This window comes from Typopeltis vanoorti, chromosome 13 (assembly GCF_054136105.1).
Source record: "Typopeltis vanoorti isolate ZY-2024b chromosome 13, IOZ_Tvanoo_1.0, whole genome shotgun sequence".
Classification (NCBI taxonomy): domain Eukaryota; kingdom Metazoa; phylum Arthropoda; class Arachnida; order Uropygi; family Thelyphonidae; genus Typopeltis; species Typopeltis vanoorti.
The window spans coordinates 117062506-117077301 of NC_143561.1; the positions used below are offsets into that span (position 1 = coordinate 117062506).

Below are 14796 nucleotides of genomic sequence, written 5' to 3' on the forward strand. Positions count from 1 at the left end.
CTTGAGCTCATAACTCAGTTTGTTCCATTTTTAGCAGGTCACATTGCGAAATATGGAAATTTCAAAGTAATTATTATTGATCCATCTATGTTTCTCTTCTCTACATTTATTTTTTATTTGTCTATCTAATCTTTTATATTCTTCATTTCCATCAGGTTTATTTTTCCAAGTTCTTCTTTTATCCATTAGTTCTGGTATCTCTTCTATCACCCAAGGTTTTTAAATTTGCGCTTTGTTTTTCCGATACATTTTTCTGCTACAGTCAAGACTGCTTCTTTTATCTTGATCCATCTGTTTGGGTCTTCTTTCTTTTCAATATACTGTGCTATATTATATTATTCTGAAATAAGGTCTTGGTGTTACTGTTGTTTAATTTAGCTGTATTCCATTTGAATGCTCTAAATCTGTTAGTTATCTTTTAAATTTTATATTATTGTAATTGTCATAATTCTGTGGTCTGATACACAGTCAGCATTTGACATAACATTTCCATGTGTTTTTCTGTTTCTATATCTCAAATTGATCATAGCAAAATCTATTTGATTAGTATGTAATCAGGTGGTTAATCCTATCAGTAATGTCTGTTTTTTTCTGTGAATGACATGTGTTCTTCTGGCCAGTCTTTTTATTTTGTTGCGCACTGATATCCCGAGTTTCTAGAATGAAAATGAAGTTCCACCTGCTAACACACCTTTAGATGAAAAGCCCTTATTATAAAGGTTCTTCATTTCCTAAAGACTACAGAGGCGCACTAACAAAACACTATGTATAATATAATAAATTTAGTTTAATCCTTTACCCAAGTGTAGGCACGCAAAGTTTGCACCTGAAGTAGTTCAGGACTAAGGCAACTCGTAATAAAGGTGGACCAAGCTCTCATCACTCCTTGACTCAGTATCTCCCATAATGCAAAGCACATCTCCTTGCAGACATGTATAAAGCTATGCATTAAGGGAAGGGCCACTACCCCGACCAGTTTCGACCTTTACTGAGGTCTCGTCAGTGGGAGGCAGACCCAGAAGTGGTGATACTAATGCACAAGCAATGGAGAGGTCATATTTACTTATACTAGTTGCCAAAAGGTGTACCACCTTATTATTAATTTACTCTGGATTTAGAGAAAGATGTTGGAAGTTTATTTTCCACTTGGTTAGACTATAATAAATTTAGTTTAATCCTTTACCCAAGTGTAGGCAAGCAAAGTTTGCACCTGAAGTAGTTCAGGACTGAGGCAACTCGTAGTAAAGATGGACAAAGCTCTCATCACTGAACTACTTCAGGTGCAAACTTTGCTTGCCTACACTTGGGTAAAGGATTAAACTAAATCTATTATAGTCTAACCAAGTGGAAAATAAACTTCCAACATCTTTCTCTAAATCCAGAGTAAATTAATAATAAGGTTGTACACCATTTGGCAACTCGTATAAGCAAATATGACCTCTCCCTTGCTTCTGCCTTAGTGCCACCATTTCTGGGTCTGCCTCCCCCTGACGAGACCTTAATAAAGGTCGAACCCTCAATGAAACGGGTAGTGGCCCTTCCCTTAATGCATAGCTTTATACATGTCTGCAAGGAGATGTGCTCTGTATTATGGGAAATACTGAGACAAAGAGCTTGGTCCACCTTTACTACGAGTTGCCTCAGTCCTGAACTACTTCAGGCGCAAACTTTGCTTACCTACACTTGGGTAAAGGATTAAACTAAATTTATTATAGTCTAACCAAGTGGAAAATAAACTTCCAACATCTTTCTCTAAATCCAGAGTAAATTAATAATAAGGTGGTACACCTTTTGGCAACTCTTATGAGCAAATATGACCTCTCCATTGCTTCTGCCTTAGTATCACCATTTCTGGGTCTGCCTACCCCTGAAGAGACCTCAATAAAGGTCGAAACGGTCTGGGTAGTGGCCCTTCCCTTAATGCATAGCTTTATACATTTCTGCAAGGAGATGTGCTTTTGCATTATGGGAGATACTGAGACAAGGAGTGATGAGAGCTTGGTCCACCTTTACTACAAGTTGCCTAAGTTCTAAACTACTTTAGGCACAAACTTTGCTTGCCTACACTTGGGTAAAGGATTAAACTAAATTTATTATAGTCTAACTAAGTGGAAAATAAACTTCCACCATGTATAATAGAACTACATTTGTTCTGAAAGTATTTTTAACCTCCAAACAAATTTGTAATCATCATAATAAGTTTGGAATGAAAATCACAACTGGGGAGGGGACTGAAAAACACACACAAAAAAAAATTATTACATACATTTATGACAAGTGGACTACTAGGGCAAGTTTAAAAAAAAAAAGCTAAAAAAAATATGCATCTTTTTAAAAATAAATACTGTATAGTTAAGTTTAAATACACTTAATTTTGTGAGTATATTTTATGTACTTAATATGGTAATTTTATCTGCTTAGTAACAGTGGAAACAAAATATAACTGATTAGGTTTACCTGTAGCGAAAAATAAATTCAACATGCATATTGTAATGAGGTTATTTGTAAGCAACTGTTAATTACTTCCTAAAAACAAAAATCAGGTGTATATGAGGTCAAATTTTTGTTTAAATGGAAAAATAAAATTTAAGAATAATGAATACAAAGACAATTACATGGGAAAAGTATTAAACAAGTGTTTATTCCACACTATCATACTTTCTGATATAGCCACAAACATGCAAATATTTTATTAATCTATTTCTCTAACTTCTTCAGGAATAAACATAGAAATTACACAAAATACTGAAAGGATATTCAACATGCTTATGCTTATTGGAGTCCTGAGTGATGACCAAAATTCTAATCCATTCTTCATGCAAGTGACCTGCAATAATTTATTTTCTTCAACAGTTGAACAGAAAGTATCAAGCCATTGAAGAAAATAAATTATTGCAGGTCACTTGCATCAAGAAACCCAGCTTCATACTCAGTTCTACACTGAAGCACAAATAAATGCAAAACAGTCATCAGCAAATCTAAATCTGACTTCATAAAGGCCAACAACAGAAAATTGCCTCCTGGCCAAATGGAAGATGTGCCTTCTGGTTCCTTGCTATGGCAGTCAGATACAATCTCTACTTGCCTGCATTTCCACCTCTCTTTCCCTCTCATTCAGATGGTATCACATTAAAGCACCTCAAGATAACCTCCTCACATCACTTTTTCTCCAACTCCTACATAGATGACCAAGACAAATAGTCTCCCACCATACCAAAATCTGAGCACTATAGTCTCTTGTAGTTTTCAACAAAGAGACATCAGGTCTTCTGGTCCTGATAGCATCTCTGTAATTAAACTCAATTATTATGTTTCAAAGTTAACACATGTCCTGTATCATCTGCAACTTTCTGTAATTAGCTAGCACTTATCCCAATGCATGGAAGCAATCATATATCCAGTCTGTTTCAAAAAAAAAAAAAAAAAAAAAAGAGAGACAAAAATCTACCATCATACTACCAACCAACTGCTATCACCGCAATTCTCCCCAAAATAATGGGGAAAGTTATTAATGGTCAACTTCTTCACTACCTGGAAGCCGACCAATTAGTAACCACCAATATGGATTGGGCCGTTCTAAGTCCACAACTGCACTCCCCCCCCCCCCCCCTCAGTCTAAATCACCCGCCACTGGACACATACCATGGAAAGGTTCCGAAAAACATCTACTTGCTCTTGCCATTTCCAGGTCTTTTGATCGTGTTTGGCATTGAGGCCTGCCAAACAAATTGCCTTCCTTTGGTCTACCTGCCATCTTGTGTAATTGGATAATCAGTTTTCTTCCTGTTGCTTGTTCACTACCTGTTCTGGCACCCTCTCTTCAAGCTTCACAAACAATGCAGGTGTGACTCAGAGATCTGTTCTATCACTCACCCTCTTTCTTCTATACATAAACAACCTACTCTCAATCATTGCTAAACCTATCCATAGCTTTGCTGATGATAGTACACTCCATTCATCCTACTTTTTCAACATACTGTGTGGTAGTACTCGCATCTCGAGCTTCAAAATCATCTTCAACTAAAACCTTAAACAATGATCTCCATACCATCCTTGAATGGGGTGAGGATAACCTGACAACCTTCAGTGCCAATAAAGCATAGTCTTGCCTTTTCTCTTGCAAAAGGGACCTCAAGCCTACATTTCCTTACCCTCAGTAATACAAAAATAACCATAGAGGATCAGATCTCTCTTTCTCTCTCCTTGGACTGGCATTTACTTTCAGCCTTTACAAGCATAAACACATCACCTCTACAAAAACTAGGTTTTCTCTTCCACTCAAGATACTATTTTTCATCCATTCATTTTGACTATATAAATCCCAAATTCACCCATTCTTAGAATACTGTTCACGAGTTTGGGGTGGCACCTAAAACCTCTAAAAATTTTCAATGCTGTCCAGAAGTGATTTATTCAGCTCATGGATGATCCCTCTCTCTCTCTCTCTCCCACTCTTCTACAGGTACTTCCATGGTCAATGCTCCAAGGAACTGGCAGCCATCATTCCTCTGCTTTCTGCTGGGCCTGTTAAAATAAGAATGGCAGCTGCTCAACATCCCTTTTCAGTACAACTGCAAAAACATTAAATCTGCTTTTCTTCTTCATTCATTCCATCCACCTCTGTCCTCTGGAACAGATGCCCTCATGAAGTCTTTCCCAACGACTATAACTCTTCAAGAAAAATATCGATATTTCTTTCTTAATCCCCACCTGCACCTCATGCATGGACATTGATGCACTACAGGTTCTTGTACCTCACATATACTGAATAATTATTAACAGAAAAGCAGACAACACCTTATAAAAGCTATTTAAAAACTAAATAACTAATATTCTGTTTATATCTGTTCCTGAAGAAGCATACGACAATGTGAGAAATTAGTTGAATTAATAAGTGTTTTGATGCGTGTTATACCAGAAATCATTTTAAAATGAATGAGATCCACAGAATCCTTTTAATGCTAAGTGTTCGCTGCTTTCCTGTTTATATCAATACATTGGTTACACGAATATTTGAATAATAGGAATCAGTATTTAAAAAAAAAAACATCCTAAATTAAATTTAGGAAAAAGATATGTTAATGAGCTGAATTTTTGCAACAATTTCAATATCTCTTTCAAATCTAGGTCTGTCATTTGAAAATGATCATTTGAACTGCCCAAGACTGAACACAGACTTCATAGATTTTTCACAAACACAAGATTGTGATTGCAAAACAGACATATTCTTTAACGAAGAAAATACAAAAAAAAAAAAAAAATCTTCAGGAAAACGGCCAAGAAAGACTGTTTAGAGGTAGGTGGAATGAAAGCAGGTTCAGCAGGTTTGAAACTGAAATGCATTAGGATATCAATAAGCAGCTCCACATATTTTTTTTTTTACAGATCAGATGAATAATGAAAGCCAATTCAACAAAATGGAACCCATTAAAATACTAGTTAGAAACAGTCGATAAGAAAGTGAATGGATTGAGTCTATGAGAAGGACATTATGAGCTGGTAGTATTAAATATGTTGTTAAGGTTATCAGTCATCCCAACCATGAAGTATTTTTCTAGTTACATCTTTCACATTATGAAAGTTTTCATCATTTAAAAAATTACAAGTTAAAAAAAAAAAGACATTAAAAAAAAAAGAGAAAGTACTCTTTCATGAGTACTTTTAGTTCCAGAGTAACCCAACAAACAAGACAGTCTCATTCTTCAGTTAAGGAAGTCCTTAACATCATGTTTCCTTAACTGTATGATCTCTTTCTAAATAATACATTTTAATCATGATGACACGATATTAATTTTAATGTGAAATATCTGTATATCACTGCAAGTCAGGTAATATCTAGCATTTGGCTATTCTTTTCATATTCCTGGTTTAAGTACACATACAGAGATGCTTAATGGAGTGAAACAGCACTAAGAAAGGATTAAAAATGTTATAATTCTTCCAACAGTCACTGAGACATCACAGGAATACAATATGAGACTATAACACACACACACACACACACACACACACACACACGTAAAAACTCAATTGTAGCTTAAATATTCTAAAGCACTTTACATCGATTTTTTACAGAGGTCAAGTCCCATGAGAATGTTGTAAAAATAACTTGTTTGTCTCTGTATATTTTGTACTACATATTTTGTAAATAACCATTTGGAAGTAAACTGTATATACTCCTTTAATAAGAATATTTCAGAGTGTTAAAAAAACAAGGCAATGTTTTGCCGCCGGAACTTTCCGATGGCCATCGAAATTTCCGATGGCCGGCAACTTACAATCAAAAGAAAGTGGAGGAGAACAGAAAGTGGGCTGAACTTGAAAGAAGATGAAGGAATCATTCTGAATTCTTCGGGGGTTACAAACTTCGTGCGAGGTCTTAGAGAAGGCATAATAAAAAGGGACAGAGCCAAGCATAAGGAGCTTCCCAGTTCGAGACGTTGCTAGAGAGAGAGAGACGACTTCTAGGCCAGATAGGGTTTCCAGAGGCCCGGACGGAGTTCCTCGCTTCCAATTGCCGACAGAGAGCTTCCAGTTGTCCAGGCATTTCGGCGATCCCAAGCTGGAGGAGAAAAGCCGATGTAAATTCCCGAAGCAGAGAGTTGGCAGCAGTTTCAGTTATTGGAAGAGCTTCCAGTTGCTGAGAAGAGAGAGAGGGATCCCATTCGAGAGTCAAAAGAGACAGTTGGCGGCAATTATAGTTTCTTAAAGGCAGGAGTTCAAGCTACTTGAGATGGCAGTCATCCAGGCATTTTCTGTGAGCCAAAGCAGAGGAGAAAAGGCGATGTAAATTATCCGAAGCAGCTTCCCTCGGAAGTTTCTCTTTTCGCCCTGGGAGAACAACATTTTGTTAGAGCTGTATGAGTACCACAGGTCGCTGTTTACAGCCAGCTATTTTTCTGATGAGATACCACTGAAGCCAAATTTCCTGAAGGAAGCTCGAGATCAAAGATGAAAGAATTGCCATAGAACTTTTAGTGGAAGACTTTTGACTGAATGTGCGATACAGAGCCTTTGTAAGTTACACACTTTTGTATATTCCCTCTTATAGTTGTTATAGAAGGACGTTTAAGATTTTTGTTTAATAGTGATAAGAAGTGTCCTTAAGAGAGTCAATTGGCATGTTGGAAATTGATATCAAATTTGTAAAAATAACTCTAACCTCTTTGCAAGTAAACTAGGAGTTTAACCGCCTTACCAGCCATTATGGATCAAATACGCATCCTAATACGCTTCGTATCCAACATATATTTCAATGTAATATCAATGTTATTACAATTTTAATATGCACTTTGCATCCATGGAAACTTGGACGTATATATACGTCCTGGCTGGTAGCATGGTTAATAAGTTTGTAAGCAGAGATTTCATAGGTTTCTGAGTTAAAGAGATTAATTAATGTTGAAGTAAAAAGGTTCTAATTTGTGCTAAAGAATTTTTATAGATGGATAGAGAAGGCAATCTCCCTATTGTTTAATTCATGTATATTTCATAGTAATGTAAATAAAATGTGTTTTGATTTTTTTGTTAAAGGAGTGCTGCCTGATTGTTTATTTTTACAACTGCACTGTTCCTAAATAAATCAGACTTGTGAGCGGAAAACTAAGTGAGATAGCCGAAGCATAAAGTTAAGTAAAAGAATAGACCATGATTGTTTGTGTCAAGTTTTATTGAAGGAATTTGTGTTAGAGAGAGACTGCCGGCCGTATTATTGAGTTTTATGCTAATTAAATGATATTAGTGGTGCAGTCTAAATTAAATAAATTTTCTAGTATCTTAGGCATAAGACTCGTAGTGCGAAGGGTAGCTAAACATAGTACGTAATAATATAAGCAAGAAAGATTCAGAGAGAAAAAGCACACGCAGCTAATTAGAACAAAGTATAAAGATAAATATTTTAAGAATAATGGTATATAAGGCAAGAAAAAAAAAAGAACTTAAAATAAAGAGAAATAACAGCTATTGTTTACAATTGAGCAGACAGCAGGAGATATTACACACACACAGGTAACAAAACTAAGTGAAATGTGGATGAAAGACTAGAGTCCTAACTACGAGGGGAGGAGTGTCTTCTGTAGGCACCTGATGGCAGCCCAGGACTTAAACTGGGATCTCAAAGTATTAGTGTTTCACATATTTTGAAGTTTAATGCAACCATATTTATTTAAATTAGGCTAATTTTTGGGTGCAGCACTTAAGCCTTAACACTTGGAAACTTAATTCAGATGAGTGATGTAATAGAGAAACCAGTTCAAGAGGCAACTCAGCTAAAAAGGCAGTGGTAATGCATGTATGCATGCAAAAAATGGAATTCAAAACAATTTAAACCTTTAGATTAAAAACAACAAATAAAAATCACAAATTAGAATTTTAAGAATTCTATCCAATGCTCATCTTCATATATAAATATTTTACTAAATTAATTTCACCAATAATAAACCATCTTTAAAAACAATCATCTTACCTCATACTTATTTTTTCCCCCTTTCAACTGTTTTAGTTTTTGGAATGCAGCAGATCGTCCAGTTTTGTCCACAACATGCCGCTTAGTACGAACAGGACCAAAATTATCTTTAAAATTAAAAGCAGAATGTTTCAGTCAAGTGATATTTTAATATTATGAAATATTAATATTTTTAAGTAATGTATGTACCACGATGTGTGCCCAGTACAAGATAGTGGGCTGTATCATAACTTACATATAGATCTATACATCTGTATACTATTGTAACTCAAAACAATATTCAAAGACTTATTTCCTGGCTGGTACTAGAAAGAAGTGGATACCTGACACTTTTTGTAGTACAATGGAGGAACAGGCAAGAAACTACATCATATAGCAATTTCTAATACATGATAGAAAATGAGGTGGTTGGATATGTGAATTAATATGTAATCATCTTGCAATGAGGAAATCTTCAGATATTTTTGTGTGTGTTATAACGGTTTCGTTATAACACACAAAATTTCATTATTTAGAATACATAGATTTCAATAGTATACAAATGTATACTATTGAAACTCAAACAATATTCAAATATTGTTTGAGTTTTGATATTAAACAATATTATAATATTGTTTAATATCAATTGATATTAAACAATATTATAATATTGTTTAATATTATGAAATATTAATATTTTTAAGTAATGTATGTACCACGATGTGTGCCCAGTACAAGATAGTGGGCTGTATCATAACTTACATATAGATCTATACATCTGTATACTATTGTAACTCAAAACAATATTCAAAGACTTATTTCCTGGCTGGTACTAGAAAGAAGTGGATACCTGACACTTTTTGTAGTACAATGGAGGAACAGGCAAGAAACTACATCATATAGCAATTTCTAATACATGATAGAAAATGAGGTGGTTGGATATGTGAATTAATATGTAATCATCTTGCAATGAGGAAATCTTCAGATATTTTTGTGTGTGTTATAACGGTTTCGTTATAACACACAAAATTTCATTATTTAGAATACATGGATTTCAATAGTATACAAATGTATACTATTGAAACTCAAACAATATTCAAATACTTATTTCCTGGCTAGTACTACTAAGAAGTGGATAGCTGTTCTTACCTTACAAATACAAATAATAAAAAAATAACAATACAATATTATTATTATCTGAGACCTCCAGGGAGTCAAGGACTCATAGAATGAGGCTATAAATCACCCAAACCAGCTGTCATGCCTTCCCTTAAATTCATTCACACTAAATGCACTCACTACCACTAAAGGCAAACTATTCCACTCTTTCACTGCTCTGTGAGAGAAAATCCTAGCTATTAGCCCTTTCTTGACTGCGAACAAATTTAACTTCCATGGATGACCCCATTTTCTCTCCTCATCTTCCATATAATGAAAAATTTCATCATACGATATCCTATAACATCCATTTAAAAGTTTATAGACCTCTAACATATCATCCCTCTTTCTCCTATTAACCAGAATCTGCAATCGACATGCTTGCAATCCGTCCTCAAAATCTAAATCCCATAATCAGGATATAATCTTTGTAACTCTTCTTTGCACCCTTTCCACAGCTTCTTTATCCCCCTTGGAACCTGGAAGACCAAATCTGCGCACAATAATCCAGGTGTGGTCTTATCAAAGCCTTATAAAGAGGCAAGATTACTTCCGTATCCTTACATTTCAAGGTTCGCTTCAACATCACAATCATCCTCTGAGTAGTATTTGCAACTTTTGCTATGTGACCTTTGAACTTCAAATTCCTATCCACCATTACGCCAAGATTCCCAGCCTCATCAGTTTCTTGTAGCATAACTCCACTAATATAATATGCCGCTGGAAATCTCATCATGTTAAAGTGCATAACTTTGCACTTACTAACATTAATTAAATTGACAGCCATTTACGTTTGTCCAAATTTCCAGCCTATTCAAATCATTTTGTAAGTGTTAGCTATCAGCAGCATCCCTGCCTATCTTTGTATCACTGGCAAACAATTGCACATCTCCTCTTAGACCTTTCTTAATATCATTAATGTATAGATTGGACAACAATGGCCCAAGGACTAAACCCTGAGGTACACCACTGGTCACCTTAAATCTGGCAGATTTAACCATATACAACCTTCTGATATCTGCCTGTCAACCATGCAAAGGCACAGTAAAATGGTTCCATAGGCCAGCCACTAGGCAGTGCATTTGACAGTAACAAATCATGGAGGTTTCTTGAAATAGTGAATAGTCCTGCTCTTATTCTGCCAGAAAGTGCCTGGAGGAAGTCTAAATATAGTAATAAGTAAGAGAAAACGGCTGTGGTTGGATGGTATTTCCTTGGTGTGGCAATACCTCTGCAAGTCTTTCATTGCATGTTCCTATCTTTACATAACTCATCCTCCTCTCTCCATTAAAAATTAATGATAACATATTCAGGTTAAGTTTTATGGCAAATGACAAAAAATTCGCCCATCATCATTTTACAAATGCAGAGTACAATCATTACATGCATCAAAATGGGCTGTAGCCGCTAGAGGGATTCATAGTGTGTAGTGTTCGTGAAAGCTCAGGATAAGTATTATTTTCAGTTATCGTTGATAAATTTATTTAATATTGCGTAGTTTTGTTTGCCTTGCGTCTCTTAGTGCATCTTTTTGTGTGTTTTTGGTGTGTTATAATTTATAATTTGATAAAATACGTTCCAAGTAAGTATGGCTCCAGTATGAAGGAAAATGGCAGCCAGTAATGATGGTTCGCATTTTTATCAAAGAACGGTAGTATAAAAGAGATGATTCGGTGTACTAGCTGCGAAATGTAAGGTTTGCGGAGTGTGGTTAGATGATAATAAAGGAGTGAATGTGTAGAAAATGTAGGGAGAATGAGAAATTGACGGATCGTGAGTGTGATATTTTTGTCAAACTTCAGAATGAAGAAAATAGGGATATGACAAGAAACGGCGAGGTTGAACCAGAGAATTGTGAGAGTGTGAATGTAGAAAGTGTGAATGATAGTATAAATGGTTTCTCAGAGAACAAAAAAGATGAGATAGATGCATTGAGTGAGATTGCATTGCTGAATGGTGCAATACAAAGGGCAAAATAGCAGCTAGAGCGTATGAGCAAAAGTCGACTGAATGAACCAGCCAATAATAAAAAGTATGACAGGAAAAATAGACGTATGAGTGTGAACATGAACAAAATGAAGGATAGGGTGCTGTATGGAGACTCGTTAGTACGAGGTGTGATAGTAGAGGATTTGACAAAATCGTACCAACCTGGTGCGACCATAAAGGATGTAACTGAGTCTATTAGAGAACAAAAGGAAAGGGTGAAAGAAATGATTGTTGTGGCAGGTACGAATGATTTGAAAGGAGACAAAATGGAAATGATAGAAGACCTAAATGAATTGTTTGAGGTAGCAAAAGAAAAGAGTGAGAGAGTTAGAATGATTAGTCTTTTGCCACGGTATGACAGTGAAATGTTTAAAAGGAGGGCCATAATTGCGAATGACTTTATGCGTGGGTTATGTATGACGAGTGGTGTGGAATTTGTGGACGTGTGGAGTGAGTTCGATGGGCGAAAGGATCTATATAAGATGGATGGTTTGCATTTGAATAATGATTACGGTGTAAGAAGACTTGAGAAAGTGTTGTTGAATGTGGTGGATGTGCAAATTCAGGGAAACTAGATTTATTAAGGGGGGGAGAGGGATAGATATACAGTCCTTAGGGAGGCAGTAGAATGTAAGAATGAATATAATATGCTAGAGCAAATAAGGCCAACAAACCAGAGTGGGATAGTTAATATAAGGCATCAAGGTAGGGTTGGGGCTAATGGGGGTCTTAAATTCATGTACACTAATGCTAGGAGTATTAGGAACAAGAAGAGTTTTTGGCCATGGTTGGCACTTCCAGACCACAGGTTATTGGTATTAGTGAAACATTGCTGACTGTAGATGATATAGCAAGTGGGATTGAATGAATTGGGTATAGTGTGCTCAGGAATGAACAGGGAGAATAAAATGGGGGGGGGGGGAGAGGAGGATTGTTGATGATAGCTGATGAGCTGCAGCCAAGGAGAATAGAAGTTGAATTGCAGGATAGAGAAAAGAGCACATTTGAGTCCATTTGGTGTAAGATTGTGGCTAGCAGAACTAAATATACAATTGGGTGCTGCTATAGACCAGGTGATGGAAAAGATAGTGGTGACAGTATGCACAAGCAAATAGAAGAAATGGGTGGAAGGAGGGTGATTATTATGGGAGATTTCAACTATGGTCGCATTGATTGGAGTGAGGAGAGGACACACAGGAGGAAGGAATTGGATTTTATGCGGTTATTAAGGGATAACTATCTGCTACAGCATGTAATGGAAAATACTAGGGGTCAGAGAGTGCTTGACCTGGTAATTACATTTGAGGATTTGGAGAGTGATCATAGCGTCTTGACTTGGGAGGTGGCTATAGGTGTAGAATTTTCAATTAAGACAAGGTACATGTGGAATTATCGAGCTGGAAAGTATGACAAGCTTAGGAGTTTGATTGGTTCAGTGCCATGGCATGTACAACTGCAAGGACTAGAAGTCGATAGTGCATGGGAGGTAGTTAAGAAGTGTTTGCATGAAGCTATGGCTGACTGTATACCTAGAATCCGAATAATAAATCAACTAGGGGTTAAATGGATGAATAACACCGTTAAGCTTGAGCTGCAAAAAAAGAAACAACTATGGAGGGAATTTAAGGAGAAAGGTGACCGGCAGGCACACGAACAGTATAAAGCACAGGCCGGAAGGGTAATGAATGTGGTAAGAAAAGCAAAAAAGGATTACGAAAGAACATTGGCCATGCAAGCTAAAGAGAATCCTAAATAGTTTTTTAGATATGTAGCAAGTAAAAGGAAAAATGTACATGGCAGAATGATTTTAAAGAATGCCGATGGTAGGGAGGTAACTGAATCAGTTGATATAGTTGAGTTACTGAGTGAGCACTTTGCAAGAATATATCATCCAGGTGGTGACATTGCAGAAACGAATGTAGCAATAGATTATACGGGAATTGTGGTGAATGAAGTAGAGGCGAGTAGTCTATTGCATAACCTCAATGTCAATACATTTGTGGGATTGGATGGTATACCAGCTCGTGTTGTACGAGAAGCAGCTAAAGAATTGTCAGTACCCTTGACCATTTTGTTTAATTAGAGTCTCGGGTCTGGGTTAGTCCCGAGGGGGTGGAAAGAGGGGGAAAATAGTTCCACTGCATAAAGGTGGTTCCAAGACTGCTGTTATAAATTACCGACCGATTAGCATATCAGGAATCATTGTCAAGGTCTTAGAGAAATTAGTCAAGAAAAGAATACAGGATTGGATAGATGAAAATGGGATATTGTATGGGGGACAACATGGTTTTATGAAGGGTAGATCATGCCTCAGTAACTTGCTCACGTTTTATAACACAGTGACGGCTGAACTGGATAGGGGTAATGGGTTTACAGTGATTCTACTAGACCTTGCCAAGGCCTTTGACAGGATACCACATAGAACCCTAATCAGTAAACTGGAGCAGATGGGGATAGATGTAGGGTTGGTGAGATGGATAGGAGGGTGGTTGAAGGAGAGATACCAGAGAGTAGTTTATTCAGGAGTGAAGTCTAAAAGATGGCTTGTGACTAGTGGAGTGCCACAGGGCTCTGTTCTTGGACCACTGCTTTTCAATTTGTTCATCAATGATATAGGAAAGGATTTGAGAGGAAGTGTTCACTTGTTTGCTGATGATGCAAAGTTGGGTAGAGCAATTATGAGTGCACAGGATGTCAAAATTTTACAGGATGATTTGGATAGTTTGGAGGACTGGGCTAGGAAAAATGGATGTCAATTTAATGTGCCAAAGTGTAAGGTTATGCACTTTGGGGTGAAAAGAATAGCAGCAGTATATCGCATTGGTGGAACTGTACTCCAGGAGATTGATGAGGGCAGAGATTTGGGAGTGTTGGTGGATAGGGAATTTAAGTTTAGGGGGCACATTGCAAAAGTGACTAAAACAGCTCACCAAATCACTTGGCTTCTGAAAAATACTTTAACATGCAGAGACGAACAAATTGTTGTTCCTCTGTATCGAGCCTTGATAAAACCCCATCTGGACTACTGTGCCCAGTTATGGGCACCAGGGTTTCTTCGTGATGGGGAGGAAGTGGAGAGGATCCAGAGAGGAGTGACCAAGATGATAGCAGATCTGTGGAATGAACCTTATGAGAATAGGGTGAAGATTTGTGGGTTGCAGAAATTGGTCGACAGGCGAAGGAGGAGTGATATGATTGAGACATTC

At 36.7% G+C, this 14796-nt stretch overlaps 1 protein-coding gene across 4 annotated transcripts in view; it reads right to left on the bottom strand.

The window, feature by feature from the left end:
• The window catches only part of PolA1 (DNA polymerase alpha catalytic subunit), a 561406-nt gene that overhangs the window by 527832 nt on the left and 18778 nt on the right, over positions 1 to 14796 (bottom strand). For all 4 annotated transcript variants that reach the window (XM_090402430.1, XM_090402431.1, XM_090402428.1 and 1 more), the window contains exon 2: positions 8465 to 8571. In XM_090402430.1, coding sequence (XP_090258556.1) covers positions 8465 to 8571 — 107 coding nt within the window. The remainder of the gene's footprint in view (positions 1 to 8464; positions 8572 to 14796) is intronic.